This window comes from Talpa europaea (assembly GCF_964194135.1).
Source record: "Talpa europaea genome assembly, chromosome: 6".
Taxonomy (NCBI): domain Eukaryota; kingdom Metazoa; phylum Chordata; class Mammalia; order Eulipotyphla; family Talpidae; genus Talpa; species Talpa europaea.
The window spans coordinates 64,850,592-64,876,807 of NC_140072.1; the positions used below are offsets into that span (position 1 = coordinate 64,850,592).

Consider the following 26,216-nt stretch of genomic DNA (forward strand, 5'->3'; position numbering starts at 1 on the left):
GCTGTGGTTCTTATTATCAAAATTAAGTTTACTTGTATACGGAACAACCACAAGAAATTTGATTCTGTAAAGAATCCTCTAGCTGTGGCCTGGCAGTATATAAATGGTGCTTTATTTAACAGAATACCTGTGGAGGAAATAAAGCACACTTGATGTAAAAATAATTGTTTTATTTTTATTGACATGACTGATTGCTATTCTGTGCACTTAATTAAACTGATTGTGATGACTTTTCATTTGTTTACAAATGTTGCTTCAGTCTTCTCAGATTAAAGTAATGAGAACACTGTGAGTGGGTAATGCTTGCCACCCACTATGTTCTATTTCATTATAAGCATTAGTGCCAGTCAAAAAGTAACTTAGCCCGTAGACTTCTCAATCGTCTCCATCCCAAAGTGTGAAACTTCTGCAAGGCCAACCAAGAATGGCACGGAGAAGCCATAACAGTATCGCCAACTAGCCTAGCCTAACATCTCCAATGCAACATGCCACTGTTGTACTACCTGAGAGCCACACACCTTAAAAATCCTGAAGTAAAATAAAGGACTAGTATCAACATACTGTTTACTTTTGGTATTCCTGGACTAAACTATAGCTGAAAAGCAAGACAGAAACTTCAACTCTGGTACTCAGGAACTCAGGAACATCTACGGGGAGGTAAGGTTAATACCTAATTTCAGGTTGATTGCTGCTTTTAACTCAATGCAGTGTCTAGTTGGAGAGATTCAAACAATGTGTTAAGGTCTGTGTAAGTTCTTGAATTTCATTCCATGTAAATTAATAGATTTTTTTTTTAAAGGAATAACAGGGGAAAGGTAAACTTGACATTTTATCTACTTACAAAAAAGTAATGCCCTTATAAAATCTAATTCAACCATTTAGGGTGGTCAGTTGCAGTAAACCTTTTATTTCTTCAAAATGCTGCTTCTGCCAACAGAATTTCGTGTTCTCCTCTTTACAAACAGGAACTCCTTTACAGTCAAGTTGTAATTCTGTTTGCCCTGAAGTAGGCACAAAATTCAATGCAACTGTTGCATAATGTTCTGGAAGAAAAACAGGAAGCTTATTAACTGCAACATCAAGAAAAACTTACACATATAGTACTACTTGCTCTTCACAGTTAGGTGGGGGAAACTGAATATTTTTGAATCCTTAAAAGTTACTAAAAACGTACCTTCTGGCCAGTTCCTACATCTCCATTTCATGACAATCTTTTTATTTGTTAACTGAAAACAAGGGAAATTCCATTGGAAAGAGCTTTTAAAAATCTCCCACGATACAAAGCAGAAAAGTACCAGATCCTGTCAGTAAAACCACCTAAGGGGTTTTATTTTTCACTTAAGTACTAGAAGAATGGAAAACATACAGCCCTATCTTCCAGTTTACATGCCAGCATTGTGGAGAATTCACTGTGCCTACTGCCAGAATGTCCCTGATAGCAAGGATAGAAAGACAAGTATCTGCACTATCACTATAAAATGAGGGGTTTATTTTTATCATTACATAGCATATGACATATTTTGTTTGCTTTATAAAGTTCTCAAGTTTCCATAAGTTCAGGTAAAATCCCAAAGCAATTTTAAAAAAGTAGCAGTCCCAGCTTGCTTTTCTATAAAAGCTTACTTACCAGTTCTATATATTCACCGGTGATATTCCCATCAAACATTTGGAATTTCCCTCCCTTTTCAGCTTCTAATATAGCAGGAGATTTAGAAAATTTTTGCACCAACTAACCAAGCAAAACACAGTAGAGATGTTAATTACAGCATGTTTGATCACCTTTCAATCTATATGTAAAATACGAACATAACAGTTAGTGGTTTGTGGGGTTGGTTTTTCATCCTGGATACACAGTTTTACTTAAAGCATTCTCTTTGTATGGTCCTATCTTTTGGAGGTTGAAAACTCACTGAATATATCTCCCCCACCACCAAAATTATTCAGGAGCTACACTTAAGACTTCCTTCGTAGCCATTCTAGATCCTTTCAATCAAGTACACAGGCTATCGCTATGGGAAACCAAAACCCAGCTCCAGGTTTTAGTTGCACATTTTCTCTCAGTGTCTACATTTAAAATCCTGGCTTGAGAGTTACTTACATCCTTCACAGTGAAGATGCTGTACAGTTGCTCTACAGCGGTGTCAAACATTCCGTCATGTGCAATGCAACAGTGGGAATCCTTACACCCAAAGCCACTGGAGGTGAGGCTTGACTCTCAAGAAGAGGTTCCAAAGGGTAATTAGTGTGTGGAGAGAGAGAACTACTTAGACTTAACAATTCAGTCTCCCAGCCTTAAAACTGTCCCAGTGTGCACACTACTCCTTCCAGACACATGAAAACAGCACGAAAAGCCTTTTTAGCACCACCAATCCTGGTCTTCACTTTGGAAATAGCTCATTGGCTCTGCTCTCCAGTCCCAGACTAAACACCCCCAAATCCTATTTGCCCACAGGGCATAAAGAGCAGGTGAAAAACAATAGCCATAAAGCCAAAGAGTCAATTGTCCCCTCACTAGATTCCAAGAAAGAAGCAAAACCTCCCAACCCAAGTCTAGAGAGAGGGTATTCCGCTGAGGCATGTGAACTTGAAAGTCATCTGATTTTATAATCTGCTGCTACCAAAGAACTGCCTTTAGAAGAGTGTCAAACTACATTCAGTATTTGCTGCACAAAATGGCCTTGTCTATAGATTCCTGCCATTAAGGATGAAAAAAATCTCATTTTATCATTTCTGAAGGAAATGGGCAGGGCACATGCTTAACTGGCCCTCCTCAACCATCCTTTATGGTTCTCCACTGAAAGCCTGTTGAAGGGTTTTGAAGCGCTCCCTTTTCTCCATCCCCATCATACTGGCCACCAAAGGTCATACCTGCAAGGTATTCTCACTCAGTTTCCTTTTCACAGTCAATTCCTGAGTTGCCACTGCTTTTGTTGGTAAAATCATTCCTATTGTAAATTCTACAAAGAAAGAAAGAATTATTTTAATGAAGTTCTTTTTCCTTTTTGGAATAGGTAGAAAGCCCAAAATAGCATACAGTGAACTGATATTTTTATAAAAGTAGTCCCTACAGCATTTCTACAGAATTTCAGGACCATTTCATGTTATCACATACCAAACTAATTATAAACACACGTTCCATAGCAACAATTGCCTTACTCTTGTAATGTCTCACTTTATCTAGTTCTTGCTAAAACAGCAACATTTTCAGATGTCCTTTTTCAAAAAGCTCAGTGTTACACAAATTCATCTTCACCTATTGTCAGAGCTGGACATAAACAGTGCTTCACCACCACCTCACAAAGCCTGGCCTTGCAGCATTCAGCAGTGGGTCAGTCACATGTGTAGCTTCATGGGAAGAGTGGTGATCCCAGACCCAGCTATGCCAATATCTTGATCCTCATGGCAGAGTTTAAGGAGGAGACACACAGGAGACATTTTTCCTGATGAACTACTACTCTAATTTAGGGAAGAAGACAATTTCATTTCCACTCAGAGTAGGGTTTACCTAGGTAAATCACAACTACACTTGTTACACCTGTCACCATTTTCATTCATTCATTCATTCAACAAAGATGTATTAAGCATCTACTATGTGCCATGCATTGTGTTAGATGCTGGAGATACAGCAGTGAACAAGACAGACACCTTCCATGCCCTCATGGAGCTTATAGTCTAGCAAGGAAGACAGACATTAAGCAAACAATTACACAATCAACTGATAAATATTTCAGAAAACTACTATGGCAATTCTGTATGCAAAATGGTTCTCACATTGTGTACAGTAATGATAATAACCAGTTATGGTCTTACTCTTGACTAGCTCTCATCCTCCAGCTCTCAATATACCCTGCAGCATAAAGAATTATTTCTGGAACCTTAGACATCAGCCTGACCTGGGAATCCACCCACAGTATTATTCGGATAAACACGTAACTTGGATAAATAGAAAAGGGACCCACTGGTTCAAAAGGGATGCCTTCTTTACCTGTTTTAAGTGCCTTCAGGTAATCTCCAAGGGCCTCCTTGACCTTGGCGGTGCCTGCAGTTTTCATAAGAGCCTTCAGTATATCCCCATCTCCTTTCTTCTTACTCACGTTCACCTACAAATCAGAAAAATACAAATCTAAGAAAAATCTGGTTTGATGTATTCTTACAAACACTGGGACACATGGATGAGAAAATTCTGATGGCAGGGAAAGGGAAAGAAGTAGATGTAAAAGATGAGCTGGGCTTCTGCATATAGCTTGACAAGATACAAAGGCTTTTAAATCAAAGCTCTACTGCCTGGGCTGGTTGCTGAATCTTGAATAAATTTCTTAATCTGCATACAAAATTTTGTTTGTATTATATTGTTATATGATCATGTAGTCCCCAGCTTTTATCAGGATCTAGAAATGCACTGTCCAGTTTGGGAGCCACAGCCACATGTGGCTCTTGGACACCTGAAATGTGGCTGATCTGAGATGTGCTATAAACATAAACACGCACCAGATTTTGAAGACTTAGAGAAAAACAAAAGAACGTAAAATAATAATGTTGATATTAGTTACATGTAGGAATATTTTTAATATTTTGGGTGAAATGAAAAAGATGAAAATTAATTTTACCTGTTTTAACTTTTTTGTGGCTGCTAGAAAATTTTTAGTTCTATGTGGCTCACAATATATTTCTATTGAACAGCGCTGGTCTAGAACCTCACAACCATTGTGATTTGGAGCATCACCTTTCCACCTAAGCTGGCCTTAACCTTTTTTGGCAAGGAAGAGAGCTGGGAAAGGACAGAAAAAGGTGAGAGAAGAGAGGGAGGGAGGAAAGAGAAGGGACAGTGGTGGTGGCAAGGAGGGAGAAGAGACGCAAGCATCCTCATGCTGCTCTGGGGATGCCTCTGCGGTCTACTCAGAAGGAAGAGGCGTGGTTTGGAGGCTTTAGTGTCGCTGTGGCTCCGGGGAGCTGGTCCAATGTAAAGAGTCTGTTCCATAGTGACACGGCTGGAACGAGAAGACCAGTTTACCAGGCCGATGAAAATCTCCTCAGCTGATGGATACAACACACTGACCTCCCAGCCCCGGAACCACACAGCACCCACCACACGTCTGAAGAGAGGTCTGAGACAGCCCGGGTCATGGCATTTTATAGCCCTTGATAAAGGCCAGTCACAGACAAGCTGCTCAGTATGATTTAGTTTTTAAATCTTTGAAGAATTTCACGTTGAATATATTCACAAAAAAAATCAAGAAAGCCCCTCTGTCAAACTAGTTTGGAAAATAAAGCTACTGTACAAATGGTCTGACCCCGGAATCAAGCTGGCGGCTCGCGCAGGGCACTAACTGAAACACGAGCCCGGGCGTTACCAGGCCCGATCCTATCTCCCAAAAGGGACGCAGACTGACAAGATTAGGAAAAAACACGCAGTATGAAAAACATGGGATACAGCCAGGATCACAGAGAAGCTGAGAATTCTCACTATTAAAGGGGAACAGGAACAGGGTAAGGGAGGAGGAAAAAATACCATTTGCCAAGTTGTGCAAGTGCCTCAGCACTTTATATACCAACACTGTCATATTTAGTTGACAGCACCCTGGGGAAGAGGCAGTAACCTGTCCACCCTCCGTGCCTGGCCCCTGGGACAATCTAGGGCTTCCTGCGCTTACCTTTTTCCTAAGCACTGCGCCACACCTCCTGCTGCCCGCCCCGCGGTACTGCAGTTCTCAGCCATGGAGTCCTCCAAAATTCACCACAACTACTCCCAGGAATCACACACCACATGATAGGCAGCTTTTCAAATTCCCAATATCTATAGCAGAAGCTTGATTTTAAAAAAAAGATAAAAACCCCATCAGATACTTCACCTCAGTGTCATCTACTTCATTTTCTTCAGAAAGGTTGGGTATTTCAATCAATCCCTTGTGCTTCACATCAGATTCTTTAATTGTACCTTAAAAAAAGCAAAACGTGTTCTTCAGTTACCAAGCAATAACTGGCTAATGCAAAACTTCCCTGTCTAAATGAGCAACGCACCCTCCTCACAGGATGCCACCACTCATGGCCACAAGGCAGGCTCAGGGCTTTACTGCAAAAAAACTGCCCAAAATGACCCTGTTCCCTTGGCCCACGTCAGAGGCAAGCAACCAAAACAGCCTGGATAGCACCTGGCCAATAAAGGTGCACGTGAACTCAGGAGCCAAAGGAAGGATGAGGCTGCAGCGAGTGGATCTGCAATCAGTTTTTTTTTTTTTTCTGTCCCCAAATATTCTTTGCCAGGTCAAAGCAGGATAAAGGCCTGTCTTGAAGAGGAACCACAAAAGGGAAAGGAGGACAGACAGAACACATAAATGAGAGCTGATCGTGAAAAGGGGGGACAGAGGTATAGTTGTTAGGGGCAGTTCTGTGTGGGTCCCATGTAGCTCTATTTCTTTCAAGACCAGAATGCTGATTTCAGTGACAACATCAAGATGGCCACACAGGTTATTCCCAATGTCAGTTCTCCTGAGAAGACCAAAAGCAAGACACTAGTGTAAAAATCCCAGAAATGAGGATGAAGCACATGCTGGACTAGAGACTAACAAGGGCTGCATGAGAAGGTAAGATGAGAAGCTATACTCTGACAACAACCCCCTCTGGTGAGATCATGTTTACTTGACTGGATTACTTGTTCACTGAGCATACAGTGTCTCCAGAGGCGAAAATAAAGCAGAAGGTGGACATTCAGGTTCCCTAGTATTTTCAGATGTTTTCTGGAAGGTCCACCTGGGCCTTACCTTATGGGGGCCACTCGGAATCAGACAGAGAAAGGGGACAGAGCTTCAGTAAGCAACACTCAGATCTTGGTGGACCGCATTCTCACTTCAGGGGGTGCATGCACAGAGATTCCAACCAGTGGCTCGCCCATCTGTGGAGCAGAGTTGGTAGTCCCATCTGGCCAGAGAGCTTGGTTGGCAATTCTTCCTGATTTGGGTCTCCAGTCAATAGACCAAACTCAATTTTGAAGCCCATTCTATGACTGCACCCGAGCAGATAAGCAAATTTACAGTCCCACTCAACTGCTGCACACTCCAGTCCCAACATACAGAAAATTTATCCAGAAAACTGGGGCAGCCTTGGAGGCTGCCCTATAGCCCTGTAGCTATCCTATAGCCCTCCTCAGATGTGGGGCAGCCAATAGTCCTGCCCAATGACTGAACACAGCCTCTGGTGCCACATAAGCAAGGAACCTAAACAGTGACCATGAGCAGCTATCTGAGACCAGCCTACAGCTGATTACTAAACAGCCTACAATCTTCTCCAGAGAGGAAGCCCTACCTAATAGGAACCCCACTTCAACCACAAAGACCTACCTGCAGCCAAACCCTAACAGAGCCCACCGAATGGCATCATCTATCTTGTCAGGAAGCATAGCTTGAGGCCCCACTCAGGCAGGAGCAACTGCCTATAGCCCTGCCTAATCTATAGCCCTGCCTAATCGCAGAATCTAACCTGTGGCACTGTCTGCCAGAAGCCCAGCCAGTGAACCTGCTGGGCTAGATGTAACTGCAGAGCCCATCTAGTGGCCCCACAAAAGCAAAGTCTACAGACTCACCCAATTAGGGAGCCTACCTAACAGCTCTGCTTGAACATGGAGCCCAGCAAGCAGACCCACCCAAACACAGAACCCAGCCAACAGCAATGACCTCAGAGCACAGACAGTGCCCTACCCAATTAGCAGCTGTAGCAGCAAGCCCTGCTTACCCACTGATGTTACTAACAGACACTCTGGTACCCCAAGGTGAGCTTACTAATGAAGACAGTCTTTCCCTACTGAGGCAAACCTGCTAAGCCTGAAAGAGGAGAGTACTTATATGCATAGATGCCAATCTAAGGAACCAAGGATCATGAAGAATCACGTAAATATGCCACCGCCAATGGAAGCTAGTAAAGCTCCAGTAAATGACCCTGACAATATAAAGTAGTATGGATGATCTGACCAGAGATACAGAACAAACCTCAAAATGCTTACTAGCCTCAAGAACACCTGAACAAAATTATGAAAACAATGCATGACCAGTCTGAAAAGTTCAACAAGAGGCCATCCAAAAAAAATTCTAGACCTGGATTATAACGACTGAACTGAAGATATCTTCAACAGCTGATTCAACCAACCAGAAGAACTATGAATTAGATGATAGGTTAAACTTACCCAAAGGACAAAAGGAAAAAGAATGAAAAAGAGTAAAGAAAGTCTTTAGACTTTTACAAGATACCTTCACAAGAAAGTATACATGTGTTATGGGAACACGAGAAGTGAGGAGAGAAATATAGAGGCAGTGTATTTAAAGCAATGATAGTTGAAAACTTCCCAACCTGGGGAGAGAAATGGACCTCCAAATTCTTGAGGCCCAGAGACCTGAAAATATGTTGAAAGGAGGGGCCTCCCTGATGGCACAGGGGTTAAAGTCTCAGTACTAGCAAGCTATCACCAGCCACTGCAGCATGAGTTTGATCCCTGGCCAGGGAGCTAACCCACACAGCGAAGCAGACCTCTCTTGTCTCAACCACATCGCCCCTCAGCAGTGTATTTGAGTGGATCTGCCTGTTCTGCTCCCTACTCTGTCTCTGGTGCATCCTCTTAACACCGCCCCCGACACCTCTGGCCTACACCCCAGTTCTTGTATGCATAAATAAATAAATCTTTAAAAAAAAAAGTCAAAGACAAAAATAATCCTCAAAGCAGCAAAAGAAAAGCAACTCATCACACAATAGAGATGCCATAGGGGTATATAGGTAGAATTCTCAACAAATACCTGACAGGCTTGGGCTGGGAAAGGAAGGAATATACTCAAAATATTGAAAGAAAGGCCAGCCAAGAATATTATATCTGACAAAGCCGTCCTTCAGAAATGGATAAAAGTTTTCTCAAAGAAATACGCAACAGATGTTTATCACCACTAGCCATGCCTTACAAGAAATGCTAAAGGACACTCTTCAAGCTGAAATGAAAGGAAGCTATTCAGAAACCTAAAGACACATGAATGTGTAAAATTTATTGGAAATGGTTAATATATGCAGTCAAAGTCACATTGCAATGGTGATACATAATCCATTTATAATTTTATCTTAATAGTATTAAATTAGTAATTATATACTAATTGATAATTGCTATGAATATATAATTGATTGTATAAATGGTAAATTAACATTAATGTATAAAACCAAATGTACTAAAAATAACCTGAATTACAATACTTTGTTATTGAATACACAGTATAAATTGTATCAGTAACTTAAAATGTGGCTAGTATAGTTATCAGCTTAAATAGAATGTTAAAAATAATTTTTTTAAAGATTTATTTATTTATGCATACAAGAACTGGGGTACAGGCCAGTGGTGTGGGAGGTGAGAGGATTCACCAGAGACAGAGTGGGGAACAGAACAGGCAGATTGACTGAAATACACTGCTGAGGGGAGCAGTGGGTGAGTCAGGAGAGGTCTCCTGTGCTGTGTGGGTATCTACCTGGCCAGGGATTGAATTTGTGCTGCAGTGGCTGTGAATAACTTCATAGGTTGTATCTTAACCCCTTGCGCCAACCAGAGAGGCCCTAAAAATAAATTTTATGTAAGCCTCATGGTAACTACAAAGGAAAAACCAGTAGTATATTTGTAATGGTTATGATAAAGAAGTCAAAGCATATCATTAAAAAGGGCATCCATCACACAGGAAGATGCCAAGAGAGAAAGCAAGAAACACAGGCTCTAAAACACAGTTGGAAAACAACAGAATGAAAATAGCAAGTCTTTACTTATCCATAACTACTTTAAACATAAATGGATTAAATCTTCCAATTAAAAGACAGAATGGCTGAATGGATTAAAAGAAAACCTGCTCGGGAAATGCAAATCAAAACTACCATGAGATACCATCTTACACCAGTGAGAATGGCACATATTAAAAAAACTAGCAACAACAAATGTTGGCGAGGATGTGGAGAAAAAGGAACTCTCCTGCACTGTTGGTGGGAGTGCAAACTGGTTCAACCACTATGGAGAGCTGTGTGGAGATTTCTGGACCTACTAAACATAGAGCTTCCATAGGATCCAGCAATTCCACTCCTAGGTATTTACCCAAAGGACACAGAAACATTAATTCCAAAGAGCACTTGTACCCCTATGTTTATAGCAGCACTATTTACAATAGCTAAGCTTCGGAAACAACCCAAATGTCCAAAAATATATGACTGGATCAAGAAGATGTGGTGCATATACACCATGGAATATTACTCAGCATTCACCAGGAAAAAGAATAACTATAAGAAAGAAAATATCAAAATCAACAAACAACTATGAACCAGAGACACACTATGGGGGGTGGGGGGTGGGGGGTGGGGGGCGGGAGGGGAGGGATTGGGGTCAGAATGGGGGGGGTTGCAATTGTATGGGGAATATAAAAATAAAATTTATTATTTAAAAAAAAAAAAAAAACCTGCTCCAACAATATACTGCTTCCAAAGACTCACTTTAGCTTTACAGAGCGTTAGCTTTACAGACAGAGAGTTAAAGGATGGCAAAATATATTTATTTGGAATATGTTTATTTAGTATATATTCCCTCACCCTCCCGCGTTTCTGACTGTACCCAGTGCTTGTATAAATAAATAAATCTTGGGCCTCCGAGGTGGCGCAGCAGTTGAGCGCTGTGTTGCGAAGCTGCCCGCAGCCTCTGCAGTGCTGTTTCGATCCCCGGCTGCTCCCCGGCCACCGGAGGAGGGTCCCACATGGCGTGCAGACCTCTCCTGCCGCCCTCTGCTCCCCTCAGCAGTGTACCTCGGTCCTTCTGCCTGCTCTGCTCCCCACTCTGACTCTGGTGAATTCTCTCACCCTCCCCTGCTTCTGACTGTACCCATGCTTGTATAAGTAAATAAATAAATCTTTAAAAAAAAAAAAAAAGATAACCAAAAGAAAGCATGGATATACTTACTAGGTAATACAGTCTTTAAACTAAAAGTGGTCAAAAGAAACAAAAAAGGTCATTGTATAATGCTAAAGTGGTCCATTCATCAAGAAATACAACTGTAAATAGTTATGTACCCAACATTAGAATACCTAAGTATATAAAGCAAATACAAACAGAAAAGAAAAATAACAATAACTGCGAAATTTTTTTAAAGATTTATTTATTTATTTTTATTTATTTATACATGCACTGGGCACAGTCAGAAGCGCGGGAGGGTGAGAGAATTCACCAGAGGCAGAGCGGGGAGCAGAGCAGGCAGAAGGACCAAAGTACACTGCTGAGGGGAGCAGCAGGCGGCAGGAGAGGTCTGCGCGCCATGCGGGACCCTCACCCGGTGGCCGGGGATCGAACCAGCGCTGCAGAGGCTGCAGGCAGCTTCGCAACCCAGCACTCAACCGCTGTGCTACTGGGGAAGCCCAATAACTGGGAAATTTTTTTAAAGATTTTTATTTATTTATGCATATAAGAACTGGGGTGTAGGTCAGAGGTAGAGGGGGTCAGAGACCAAGTAGGGAGCAGAACAGACAGATCTACTAAAATACACTGCTGAGGGAAAAGCGGACAAGACAAGAGAGGTCTGCTGCACCACGTGGGTCAGCTCCCTGGCCGGGAACCAAACTCATGCTGCAGTGGCTGGTGACAGCTTGACAGCACTGAGGTTTAACCCCTTGCACCACCAGGGAGGCCCTCACTGGGAAATTTTAATGCCCTATTCCCACCACCAATGAACAGAAAATCAATGAGTAAATAACTGATTCTCAGATTGGTGTAAGACAAAATTTCAATTGCATTTCACAGAAACAGAACAATCCATCCTAAAATTTGTATGGAACCACTAAACACTCCCCAAATAACAAAAGTAACACTGATTAAGAACAGCAGTGCTGAAGACATCATTCTTTCTTATTTAAGCTATTACTGCAAAGCCACAGTAATCAGAACAGTATGGTATTGGCATAAAAACAGACACAGAAATCAAAGAAACAGAAGCCCAGAAATAATCCTACACATATGATCAATTAATTGATGGCACAGGAGTCAAGAATATACTGTGAGGGCCCTCCCTGGTGGCGCAGGTGGTTGAACGCAGAGCTGTGAAGCTGTCCGTAGCCCCTGCAGCGCAGGTTCAATCCCCGCCGACCAGTGAGAATCCCACATAGCAAGGCAGACCTCTCCTGTCTCGCCCACTGCTCCCCTCAGCAGTGTGTTTCGTCAGTCTGCCTGTTCTGTTCCCCGCTCTGTCTCCGGTGAATCCTCTAACCCTCCCACACATCTGGCCTGTACCCCGGTTCTTATATAAATAAAATAAATCTTAAAAAAAAAAAAGAAAAAGAATATACTGTGAGGAAAAGGCAGTATCTTCAGTCATGTTGGGAAAACTAGCAAGTCACTAGCAAACAATCACTAGCAAAAGAAAGTGGAATACTACCTTACATCATATACAAAAATTAACTCAAAATGAATTAAAGACATGAACATAAGACCTGAAAAGATCTAACTTTACAGAAACAGTAAGTTCCTTGACATCAGTCTTCAAGACGCTTATTTGAATTTGACAGCAAAAGTAAACAAGTGGGACTACATCAAACCATCAGCAAAATGAAAAAGGCAACTTGCCAAATGGTAGAAAATATTTCTAAATCACATATCTGATGATGGGTTATTATCCAAAATATATACAGACCTCATATAACCCAATAGCAAAAAAAAAACAAATAAAATAAATAACCCAATACAATTAAAAAAGGGCAGAGAATCTGAATACACATTCTTCCAAAGACGACATATAAAGATGTTCCACATAACCAATCATCAGGGAAATGCAAATCAAAATGACAACCTTACACCTGTAGAAGGTTTAATATCAAAAATACAAGAAATAACAAGTGTTGGTGAGGATGTGGAGGAAAGGAAACTCATACCCTTATGCACTGTTAGTGGGATCTAAATTGGTGCAGGCACTACAGAAAATACAGAGGGTCCTCAAAATCAAAACAAAAAACAATAGAATTATATAATCCAGCAATTCCAGGTCTGGATATTAAACTAAAGGAAAAGAAAGCTATTTGAAAAGGTCTCTACACTGCTATTTTTTTGCAGCATTATTTACAACAGTCAAGACTTGGAAACAGCCTAAGTATCTCTGCATGGATGAATGGATAAAGGAGGCACGAGCTCTACAGCCATGTGCTGCCGAGTGTTAATGCCAGACTGCACAGATGCCAGTGGTCCCAACAGACTGGACCATGTAGCCCAGGTGCATACTAGGCTGAATCATCTAGGCTTGTGTAATTATACTCTATGACATTCACACAATAACAAAATCCTCTCATGACACATTTCTCAGAATATATCTCTATAATATGCAACATGAAATGATACATACAGATGAAATGGCATAACTGCCATAAAAAGAAGGAAACATTGCCATTGCAACAACATGGATAGACCCTGAAGATGTTATGCTAAACGAAATAAGTCAAATAGAGAAAGACAAATACGGGCTCTCACCTACATGGAGAATCTTAAAAAAACAAAAACAAAAAAACCACCCAGGCTCATCAATACAAAGAACAGATTGGTGATTGCCAAAGGCAAGGGTTGGGAGCTGGGGTAAAAGATGAACTAGATCAAGGGGTTAAAAGATACAAACTCCCAGAAATACAGTCAGTCAGTCACAGGGATATACAACATGGTGACAATAGGTAATAATACTGTTTTGTATATTTAAAGTTAAGAAAGTAGATCTTAAAAGTTCTCAAAATAATAAGAAAAATGTGTAACTATGTATAATGATGGATATTAATGACTTACTATGATCATTTCACCATATCATTTCATTATATTTTACAAATATGAAATCATTATGTTGTACATTTCAAATGTTAGTCAGATCTCAATTTAAGAAAAAAAAACAGAGGAGAAATAAGAGAGCAAGGAAAACAATATAAATGATTAATAAAACTAGATATATTTTCTTTAAAAAGAAATAAATTTGACAAACTTCAATTAAAAAAAGACCCAAACAAAATTACAAATGAAAGAGAAGACATCTCCATTAATACCACACAGGTTTCCTTGATGGCCTAGGGGTTAAGGCCCAGCACTATCACCCAAATGGCCTGAGTTGGATCCCCAGCTGAGGAGCTAACTCACATGGCGCAGCAGACCTCTCCTGTATCGCCCGCTGCTCCCCTCAGCAGTGTGTTTCAGTCAGTCTGCTTGTTCTGTTCCCCAGTCTGTCTCTGGTGAATCCTTTCACCCTCTCCCCACACCTCTGGCCTATACCCCAGTTCTTGTATGCATAAGTAAATAAATCTTTATTTAAAAAAAAAAAAAGAAAGGGGTGGGGACATACATCTGTGCCAAGAGGAAGAAAGAGTTGCTGAGCAAGGTCCTGATTGTGATGAGGAAGGCGGCTGCCAAGAAAGACTAATCTCCTGCCATATGCATAAATAAAATCTTTTCAGGAAAAAAAAAATGTAAGGCAAATTACAAGCCCAGTGCTAACATTATACTCAAGAGAGAAAAGACTGGAAGCTTTTGCTCTGAGGTCAAGAAAAAGACAAGGGTGCCACTCTCTCTACTCCTGTTCATCATATTGGCAGTCCTAGCCAGAGCCATCAGGCAAAAAAAAAAAAATAAGACACCCAAATTTATAGGAAGAAGTGAAACTGTTCTGTATGCAGATGACATCCCTTATATACCCTAAAGACAAAACAAAAAAAATGTTGGAACTAACAAATTCAATAAAGTTTCAGGATAGAAAATGAACATACTAAAATCACTTGAGTTTTATGCAGTAACAATAAACTATGAAAGAAATAAACCATCTCATTTACAATAACATCAAGTACAGTAAAAGAATAATAAATTTAACCAAGGAGGTAAAAAATTTGTGCATTGATAATCATAAGGCACTGATGAAATGAAGGAAACTGAAAACACAAATAAATGGAGTGATTTCTATGTCCATGACTTAAAAGAAAATGCTAAAACGTCCACACCACTTGGCACCTTCCATACATTTCATACAATGTGTATTAAGATTCCGATGGCGGGCCTCCCTGGTGGCACAAAGGGTTAAGTCTGGGCACTATGAAGCTATTGGCAGCCACTGCAGCACGAATTCGATCCCCAGCCAGGGAGCTACCCACATGGCACAGAGGACCTCTCCTGTCTCGCCCGCTGCTCCCCTCAGCAGTGTATTTCAGTCAGTCTGCCTGTTCTGTTCCTTGCTCTATCTCTAGTGAATCCTCTCACCCCCTACACCTCTGTTCTGTACCCCAGTTCTTGTATGCATAAATAAATAAATCTTTTTTTAAAAAAAAGTCTCTACACAAACTGGACAAATTCTTAGACTCATGTAAACTCCCAAGATTGAACCAGGATGAAATAGGTTTTTTTTTTTAAAGATTTTATTTATTTTATTTTTGTGTAAAGAGTTGGGGTGTAGGCCAAAGGTGTGGGGGGTGAGAGGATTCACCAGAGAGAGAATGGGGAGCAAAACAGGCGGATTTACTGAAATACACTGCTAAGGGGAACAGCGGGCAAGACAGAAGAAGTCTTCTGTGCTATATGTAGGTTAGATCCCTGGCAGGGTTTGAATTCAGGCCCTTGTGGTGATAGCACGGAGACTTAACTCCTAGGGCCACCAGGGAGGCCCTGAAACAGACAGCTTAAATCGTCCAATCACAAGCACTGAAACTGAAAGACTATTAAAAAGGTTCCCCAAGAATAAAAGCCCAGGACCAGATGGTTTCACCACTGAGTTCTACCAAACCTATAAAGAAGATCTAATACCCATCTTACTTACACTTTGCATAAAAAAAAAAATATCAAAGAGGTGGCCTCCCCAGTGGCGCAGCAGGTTGAGCACAGTGTTGTGAAGCTGTCAGCAGCCTCTGCAGCATGAGTTCCATTCCTGACCAGCCACGGAGATACCCACATGGTGTGGCAGACCTCTCCTGTCTCGCCTGCTGCTCCCCTCAGCAGTATTTTCGGTCCATCTGCCATCTGACTGTTCTGCTCCCTACTCTGTTTCTGGTGAATCCTCTCGCCCTCCCGCACCTCTGGCCTGTACCCCAGTTCTTGTATAAATAAATAAATCTTTAAAAAATCAAAGAGGGAGACAATCTCCCCAATATGGTCTATGAGGCTACTAGTACCCTGATCCCAAAACCAAACAAAGATAGTACCAAAAGAAAATTAAAGACCAATACCTCTGATTAATACAGATGCAAAAATTCTTAATAAAATCCTAGCAAGCCAAATACTGCAACATATCAAGAGAATCATCCATCATAATCAAGTAGGTTTCATCAGAGAGATGCAAGTCTCATTCAACATGTGCAAATAAATGTCATCCATCAGATAAATAAAAAGAAAGACAAAAATCACTTGATCATCTCTTTAGATGCCAAAAAAGCATTTGAAAACACCAACATCCACCTATGATAAAAACCCCCAACAAATGGGAATAAATGGAACCTATCTAAACACCATAAAAGCCATATCTGAAAAACTCATAGCAAATATCATACTCAATGGTGAAAAGCTGAAAGAATTTCCACTGAGATCAGGAACAAGACAGGGATGCCCACGATCACTACTGTTATTCAACATAGTCCTGAAAGTCCTAATGAAGCAATCAGGTAAGAAAAGGTCATTAAAGGAATCCAAATGGGAAAGGAAGTGAAACTGTCACTATTTGCAGATAATACACTAATACACTTAGGGAATCCAAAATACTCTAAAATGAAACTTTTAGAAATAATAAATTAATAAAGTGACAAAATTAATACACAAGAATCAGTTGCATTTCTTTATGCAAACAATGTACCAGAAGAAAGGGAAATAAGCAATACAGTTCCTTTTACAATCACATCAAAAAGAATTAAATACCTGGGCCTCCCCTGGTGGCGCAGTGGTTGAGCGCTGGGCTACAAAGCTGCCCACAGCCTCCACAGTGCTGGTTCGATCCCCAGCAGCAGGCCAAGGTCCCTCATGGCACAAGAGACCTCTCTTGCTGCGCCCTCTGCTCCACTCAGCAGTGTATTTCGTCAGTCTGCCTGTTCTGTTCCCTGCTCTGACTCTGGTGAATTCTCTCACCCTCCCGCGTTTCTGACTGTACCCAGTGCTTATATAAATACATAAATAAATCTTTAAAAAAAAAAAAAAGAATTAAATACCTGGGAATAAACTTAACAAAGGAGGTAAAGAATCTGTACAATGAAAACTATGACACGCTACTGAAGTAAAAGAAGACACAAAGAAATGGAAAGTTATCTTGTGCTCATGGATAGGAAGAATTAACATCATTAAAATGGCCATATTACTAGAAGCAATTTACAGATTTAATGCAATACCTATTAAAACACCAATGACTTTTTTTTTAAAGAAAACAGAACAATTATCAAATTTATATGGGACCATATAAATTGAACAGCCGAAACAATCCTGGGAGAAAAGAAAAACAAAAAAAATGGAGTCATCACACACCCTAACTTCAAACAATATTACCCAGCAACAGTAATCAAAATAGTATGACACTGCAACAAAAACAGAAACTCAGACTAATGGAACAGAATGGAAAGCCCAGAGATAAATCCATATAAATACAAACAACTAATTTTTTTTGAGGATTTTTTATTTATTTATTTATTTATTCCGCACCAGATGCGTGGGGGGGGGGGGTGAGAGGATTCATCAGAGACAGAGTGGGAAACAGAACAGGCAGACTGACGAAATACACTGTCGAGGGGAGCAGCGGGCACGACAGGAAAGGTCTGCTGCGCCATGTGGTACCCTCGCCAGCTGGGATTGAACCCGCACTGCAGAGGCTGTGGACAGCTTCACAGTGCTGCGCTCAACCGCCTGTGCCACCAGGGGAGACCCAAACAACAAATTTTTGATAGAAGAACAACAGCCATATAGTGGAGAAAAGGCAGCCTTTTTAATAAATGTGCTGGGAAACACACATAGCCATTGGCAAAAAAAAAAAAGCAAGACCCATATTTAACACCATAGACGAACATTCACTCAAAACGGATTAAAGATTTGGACATCAGAAATTAAAACAAAGTACTTGAAAGAAAGGATGTCTGCTACAAAGATATCTTTGGGAATACAACTCCAATAGCAAGGAAAATAAAAGTAAAAATAAACAAGTGGGACTATATTAAATAAAACATCATGAAAGCAAAAAGGCAGGGGCCTCCCTGGTGGCGCAGGCTGTTGAGCGCAGCGCTGTGAAGCTGTCTGCAGCCTCTGCAGTGCCAGTTCTATTCCCACCAGCCTCAGAGCAACCCATATGGCAAGCAGACCTCTCCTGTCTCGCCTGTTGCTCCCCTCAGCAGTATTTCGTCAGTCTGCCTGTTCTGTTCCCAGCTCTGTCTCTGGAGAATCCACTCACCCTCCCGCGTGTCTGGCCTGTACCCCGGCTCTTGTATAAATAAAATAAATCTTTAAAAAAAAAAAAAAGGTAATCTACAGAATGGGAACAAACATTTGCATACGATATGTCTGACATGAGGTTAACCTCCAAAAATGACAAAGTACTTACACAATCCAACAACAAAGAAACAAATGATCCAATTTTAAAAATGTGCAAAGGACCTAAACAGACACTTCTCCGGACCTCCCTGGTGGTGCAAGGGGTTAAAACACAACCTATGACTCTATCCACAACCACTGCAGCACAAGTTCAATCGCCGGCCAGGGAGCTACCCACCTGGCGCAGCAGACCTCTTCTGACTCGCCCGCAACTCCCCTCAGCAGTGTATTTCAGTCAATCTGCCTGTTCTGGTCCCTACTCTGTCTCTGGTGAATCCTCTCACCACCCCTCCCCACCATGCTTCTGGCCTGTACCCCAGTTCTTGTATGCATAAATGAATAAATCTTTAAAAATAAATAAATAAATACATTTGGCCTATGGCCTATATACATATGAAAAAATGTTTAACATTACTTATTATAAGAGAAACGCAAATTAAAAAAAACAGTGAGGTACCACCTCACCCCTGTGAGAATGGCCCATATAAAAAAGAACACAATTAACAAGTGCTGGCAAAGTTGCAGTGAAAAAGGAGCTCTCTTCAACAGTTGGTCATAATGCAAGCTGGTAGAGCCCCTGTTGAAAGGAGTATGGAGATCTCAAGAAAATAAAAGTGGAAACTCTGTTTGACTCATCAATACTGCTATTAGGTATTTACCCAAATAACACAAGAAATCCAATACAAAGAGATCTATCTACACCTCTGTACATAACAGCACTATTTACAATTGTCAAATCATGGAACCAAAGCAAATGCCCTTCAACAAATGAATGGACAAACTGTGAAGTATATAGTCAAGGGAATATTACAGAGCTGTGAAGAAAGATGAAACAGTGATATTTGGCACAAAATGAACAGATCCTGAGGTGATTATGTTGAGTGAATTCAGTTCAAAAAGTGAAAGAGAGATTTCTGATGGTTTCACTCATTTGCAGAATAAAAATGCCTAAAAAGGGCCTCCCCTGGTGGCGCAGCGGTTGAGCACTGGGTTGCGAAGCTGCCCGCAGCCTCTGCGGCGCCAGTTCAAACCCCGGCTGCTCCCCGGCCACCAGAGGAGGGTCCCACATGGCGCGCAGACCTCTCCTGCCGCCCGCTGCTCCCCTCAGCAGTGTACTTCGGTCCTTCTGCCTGCTCTGCTCCCCGCTCTGGCTCTGGTGAATTCTCTCGCCCTCCCGCGCTTCTGACTGTACCCAGTGCTTGTATAAATAAATAAATCTTTAAAAAAAAAAACAAACCCAAAAAAAGTTAAATTCAGGGCCGCCCTGGTGGCGCAAGGGATTAAGTGTCAGCACTTTGAAGCTATCAGCAGCCACAACAGCACGAGTTTGATTCCTGGCCAGGGAGCTGCCCATATAGCACAGCAGCCCTCTCCCGACTCACCCACTGCTCCCCTCAACAGTGTATTTCAGGTATAAAATGAGAAAATTCTGGGAGTCTAATGTACAGCACTGGGACTGTAGTTAATAATACTATATTGCTGGGCCTCCCGGTGGCGCAGCAGTTGAGCACTGGGTTGCAAAGCTGCCTGCAGCCTCTGCAGCACTGGTTAGATCCCCGGCTGCTCCCCGGCCACCGGAGGAGGGTCCCACATGGCGCGCAGACCTCTCCTGCCGCCCGCTGCTCCCCTCAGCAGTGTACTTCGTCAGTCTGTCTGTTCTGCTCCCTGCTCTGGCTCTGGTGAATTCTCTCGCCCTCCCGCGCTTCTGACTGTACCCAGTGCTTGTATGAATAAATAAATAATCTTTAAAAAAAATAATAATAATACTATATTGTTTATTTCAAAGCTGCTAAGAAAGTAGACACTAAAAGTTTTCACACACACACACAAAACTGTAATAGTATGAGGTGATGGATGTGTTAACTATTGTAATTATTTCCCAATATATACATACACAAATCATCACACCCCGCACCTCAAACTGTCATAATGTTATAAGTCAATTTTATTTCAATTAAACTGGGGGGAAATGAAATGAAATGAAATTTTAATTAAAAAAAAAAAGTCCAGAATTTTGCTTCCTTCCACTTATGGGACTCGCTTCTAGAGGAGACAGCCTGAGGGTTAGCCCTGCTCAGCCTGTGCGCCGGCTGCTGCATGACGATGGCTGGTCTTCTCCTGCAAAGGGCTGATTGTTGCTTTGAGGTGAGGAAGACGGAAGAGAATGAAGCCATGAACTTCCTTGGAGAGCCCTCAGAGCCCTGTCCTGTGAGATAAGAAGGGGACTTAAGCCAGACCCCACCAGGAGTCAGCCAGCAGCAGTCAATGAAGGAGCAACTGAGAGCAACCCCTAACCAGAAGGTTGTGTTTCAAGGCAGGAGTGAATTGCTTTTGATGCTTGGACACTTCCCTGGGCTCTAGCCTGGCTGTCAAGATGGCCACCAGGTCCCAAGGTCAGCTTATTGGGCAGCTCTCCAACCCTAACTCACAAAAGGAGCTGACTCCAGGGTTGAGGCCCAAATGTTAAAAGAGCACGATTCCCTAGAAGCAGTCCTCTCCTCCTCTTCCTTTTCTCTTTTATCTTCACCTCTGTGGTTATTTCAGAACTACTTATTTAGCATATACTGCCTACCCAGCCAAGACCTTGGCAACACACGTAAAATGAATTCATTCAACACACACACACAATGTTCTGTCTCCTCCCATCAGTGGAAGGAAGCAAAATTCTGGACTTTTTTTTTTTTCAATTAAAATTTCATCTCATTTCATTTTTTCCCAGTTTAATTGAAATATAATTGACTTATAACATTATGACAGTTTGAGGTACAGGGTGTGATGATTTGTGTATGTATATATTGGGAAATGATTACAATAGTTAACACATCCATCACCTAATACTATTACAGTTTTTTTGTGTGTGTGTGAATTCATTGTGTGAATTCATTCAACACACACACACAAATCAATCAATCCTTGATGATGAGACCCAGAGAGTGAAAACCACCCAAATGTCCATTGACTGATGAATAAACAGAATGTGCCATATCTGTGCAGAAAGACTATCATACAACATAAAAAAGAATGAATCACGCTACAAGACGGGTGAATCTGAAAACACAAGGTTCAATGAAAGAAGCCAGTCAGAAGATCACATACTGGGGCCTCCCTGGTGGCCTATGGGTTAAGTCTCAGCACTATCACCACTATAGCCTGAGTTCGTTCCCCGGCTAGGGAGCTACCCACATGGCGTAGCAGACCTCTCTTGTCTTGCCTGCTGCTCCCCTCAGCAGTGTATTTGAGTGGATCTGCCTGTTCTTCTCCCCACTCTGTCTCTGGTGAATCCTCTCACCCCCTGCACCTCTGGCATATACCAAAGTTCTACGCAAAAAAAATAAATAAAATTCAAAAAACAAAACAAAATTTCTTAAAAAAAAAAATCACATACTGTGTAACTTCCTTCCTATGAAATGGCCAGAACAGGCAAACCCATAGAGATAGAAAATAGATTAGTGGTTGCCTGGGACTGATGAATACAAGGCTGGAAAAGCAATGAATATATTCTAAAACTGATGTTAGCAATGGCGACACAACTCTGCAGATACCAAAAACCACTGACTTGTACACTTTAAGTGGGTGCATTGTATGGCATGTGAATTACAACTCAATAAAGATGATGATTTTATAAGTCCCTGCCTGCCCTGACAAAAGGGGGAAAACAGAAAAATAAAATGTTTAACCATAAAGAGTATAAAACTATCAGTGCTCGGGAAAGAAAAAGCAGGGAAGGGAGACAATACACATGGAGTCTGCAATAACAGGTTGCAGACAGGGGCTCTTACTCAGGGCAAAGATCCGAAGAAGCCAGCAGGGAGCCACCTGGAAAAGTGCTCCAGAAACTCTAGTGCACCAAATGCCCGGTAGAAAAAGCTCAGCAAAGAGCTCTAAGTGGCTCTAAGCAGCACCAGGTGCTGTGAGAAAGGACCTCCCCAGGGCGAGAAGAGCACCGCACTACCATGCCAATTCAGAGTTGCAGGGCTTCTGAAAATATTTGTTGGGTGACTGAATAAGTGAATCAACCCACTCCACCCCAAACTGCCCCCAGCTCTACCCGTTCCAAGTCGTTACCTTTCCAGCCCAGTTTGATGTTCCACTCATAGAAGAAAATCAGCTTTCCTTTGCGGCTGCTACAGGAAGCCTCACCTTCCACCTGCTTGAGCTCACTGATCTCGCAGCGGCCAGCTTCATTCTCTACCACCAGGCCCACCAGAAGCTCATGGAACTTCTCCTTGGACCAGCTGGTGGCATCTCGCTCTGTCCTGTCAGGGAACCAAGGGCAGAGCCATGAATGGAGGCCCCAGCTGGTACTGCCGTGCCCAGCCTGGGGCTTCAGGTTAATGGCCAGGTCTAACCCAGATCAGCTGATTCCTCTGAAGCAGCTTTGAGGAACCTACTATCCTCAAACTTCCATGCTTCTCAAATTAGTGCTCTACCAAATATCTTTTAGACCTCCCGTTCAGTTCCTTAAGATATTATTGTCCACTATGTAAAGTAGTGTTTTGCTTTTTCTAAAAAAGACTTATTTATGCACACAAGAGCTGGGGTGTAGACCAGAGGTGCAGGGGAGGGGAGGAAGGGGGTTGAGAGGATTCACCAGAGACAGAGTGGGGAGCAGAACAGGCAGATCTACTGAGATACACTGCTGAGGGGAGCAGTGGGTGAGACAGGAGAGGTCTGCGGTGCCATTGGGTCAGCTCCCTGACATTGGATGGAACTGTGGCTGTGGATAGCTTCATAGTGCAGATACTTAACCCTCTGCGCTACCAGGGAGGCCTAAAGTAGTACTTTGAATTAAAACACATTGGTTTACTTTGGGGAAGGGGTGGGGGGGTCTAACAATCTTACCCACTGGAAATGTGCAAAGCCTAGACCATGTAAAAAGGCAGTAATAACGGTAATAATTTTAATCATAAAGCAGCTAATCAGGCCTCCCTGTTGGCGCAAGGGGTTAAGATGCAACCTATGAAGCAATCTGCAGCCTCTGCAGCATGAGTTCAATCCCCCAGCTGGCCAGGGAGCTACCTGCATGGCAGACCTCTCCTGACTCGCCCGCTGCTCCCCTCAGGAGTGTATTTCAGTAGATCCACCTATTCTGCTCCCCCACTCTGTGTCTGGTGAATCCTCTCACCACCACCACCCCCCCAAACTCTGGCCTGTACATCAGTTCTTGTATGCATAAATAATCTTTAAAATTAAAAGCAACTTATCAAGTGTTTTCACATATAGATTCTCTCATGCAATCTTCCCAAATAATGTTCCCATTTTAGGGGGTGGAAACAAAGTTGAAGAAGGTCCCTGATGTGTCCATGGTGACAGGGCTAGGAAAGGTCAGGCCACGGTTGCCCCAGGAAATAAGCCCCTCCAGGCTACCGGCCCTCTCTGCCCTTTAGGTCATTACTTCGGTACTAAGGTACTCGACCCTCAGAAGTGCAGGGCAGAGCATCATTTCCAAAAGTGTGGGGGAACAGAGGGTGGCAGAAGGCAGCCCGTACTCCAGGCGAGGTACAGCAGGGTGGGTAACTGCTTCAAGCTCCCGGAAGGCAGGGCTCGCCGGAGGCGCAGCAAGCTCTGTGCAGACCCAAGCCCAAACGCTGGACTTCCACCACTACGCACTCACCCAGGCCCTTCTAGCGCCCTCTGAACTCCCAGAAACATCGGGGTGGGGGGGGGGGATAGGGGCAAGGTCACAGAAAGTCACAAGCTGAGGAGCCAGTCGGGGCGCGGCAGGAGTCAGCGCGGGGCTCAACCCAACTTTCAAGCACGGGTCAGGAGGTCCGGGCGCGGGTAAGATCCCGGGCGTCCAGCCCCAGGGGCTCCCACGCCTGAAGGCCGCGGAGAGCAGCTGGGGGGCGGGGGTCCCCCGCGCTGTCCCCACCCTCGCCCAGCCCGGGGTCCCCGCGGCCGGCCGCTCGCTGGGGTGCCGCCCCGTCCCGCCCGGCGGCTGGGGAGGAGGCCCGGAGGCCGCAGCCCGGCCCGGCCCGCGCCCGGCGCACCAGTGCCAGTTGTTCACGTTGGTGGCGTCCGCCCGCCGCTCCACGATCCAGGCGGGTCCCCCCGGCCCCACCTGGCCCTGTCTCTGCGCGGCGGCGCGGACCCCGCCGAGAACAGGGGGGACCGCAGCGCAGGAGGCGGCGGGGCGGCTCAGGCGCCGCAGTTCCCGGCCCGCGAGGCTGAGGACTGAGGGTTCGCGGTGCCCAGAAAGTGCCAGAAATCCCTCCTCCTCCTCACCGCCCCGCCCCGCCCCGCCCCGCTGCCCGGGAGCCGGCGCCCCACCCAGTAGTGAGACGCCCGGGCGCGGGGCGGGCGGGCGGGGCGGGGCCCGGGGCCCGGAGCGCGGGGCGGGCGGGGCGGGACCCGGGGGGCGGGGCGGGGCCCGGGCGGGGCGGGGCGAGGCCCTGGGGGCGGGGCTGATGGGGCGGGGCCCGGGCGGGGCGGGGCCTTGGCGAGGTGGGCCTCCCGAATGGCGGGACAGAGCGGGCGGAGGGGGCGGAGAGGGCTTACGGGGTGAGCCTAGAGGCCTAAGAGTGGGTCTGTGCGGTACTGGAACAGGGCGGAGGGGTGTGCCCGGAGGTCGGGACCCGGCTGGCGGCTCGCAAGGGCAGGTGCCCAAAAGGGGAAGCCTCGGCACCCTCTTAAATGCCGAAACACCCCTCCAGGATTCATCATCGCTGTGACGATTATTTCCAGCGCGAGGAGCGGATGGCGAGTGGCGCGCGGGCCGCGTGTACACGCAGACCGGCGGCGTTCTGCGGGGTCACCCCGGACCTCGCTGTGTCCTGGGAGCCCGGCCCGCGGCCTCAGTGACCCTCTTGGCTCTGCCACCGACCTGTGAGGCGGGAGCGCAGCCGGCGCGACGCCGTCCCTCCAACGAGCACGCGCTCCCCAACCACGTTTATTTTCCATCTGCAAGTTCCTGCAGAGGTGGTGCCCGATAGCTCGCCCCTGGACACCGGTCTCGAGCCTTCCAGCATCTGTACGAGTCGCACGAGCTGGCCACTTCCCAGGGGCTTCGGGAACCTTTACACTTTAGCCATGTCGTGGTCCTTTACAGATGACGAAAGAACATGATTGAAATCGCATATTAGTGTAGCCTGATGCGATTTTACAAGCGTGTGGTTACTATTTAACGAATTTTCACCTTCTAGCAAAAACTTTGCACCAACTACGTGGAAGATGTTACTAGGGTGTCTGGAATTTTATTTATTTATGGTGAATCTTTATTTAGCAGGGGTAACGGGTAAGACAAGGGTGGAAGGACCCAGCTGTTTCTATTCATCTGTGATGACCTGTCTTTTGCCTTATCAATAAAATAAGCTAGCTGGTAGAAAACATTTCCTTCATTTACTTACGGAGTTAGTACATTCCGAACTCATTTTCAAAAACAAGCCACAGCAATTATATAAGCAGACTGCTTTCAAACTGTTTTAAATCCAAAAAAATGACATTTTGATTTTACTTTTTATACTCTTTTTTACTTTTTATAGCCTGGAACTATACTCCACTTCATCAAAGGCATGGGCAACCAACAGAAGTATGAAGAGAAGATTGCAATGGCAGTTCTAGAGGACATAATTGTGAATTAGTTCTTCATCCTTTATCCAATTCATAAAGGATATTACTGATAGAACATTACAGGGTAAGATTTAGATTTGTAGATCTAAAGAAACTGGGGAAAAATAAA

General features: G+C 43.8%; 1 protein-coding gene across 1 annotated transcript; it reads right to left on the bottom strand.

Moving 5' to 3' along the window:
* Positions 1-870: 870 nt before the first annotated feature.
* Positions 871-25,438, bottom strand: LOC311171804 (activator of 90 kDa heat shock protein ATPase homolog 2-like; the record flags this gene model as incomplete). The annotated part of the gene is given in 12 exon segments (XM_084234855.1): positions 871-1,043; positions 1,175-1,226; positions 1,628-1,729; positions 2,099-2,148; positions 2,151-2,214; positions 2,869-2,957; positions 3,986-4,100; positions 5,850-5,935; positions 22,604-22,794; positions 24,529-24,580; positions 24,583-24,611; positions 25,077-25,438. Coding segments are annotated over 12 exon segments (1,365 nt in total).
* Positions 25,439-26,216: the final 778 nt, after the last annotated feature.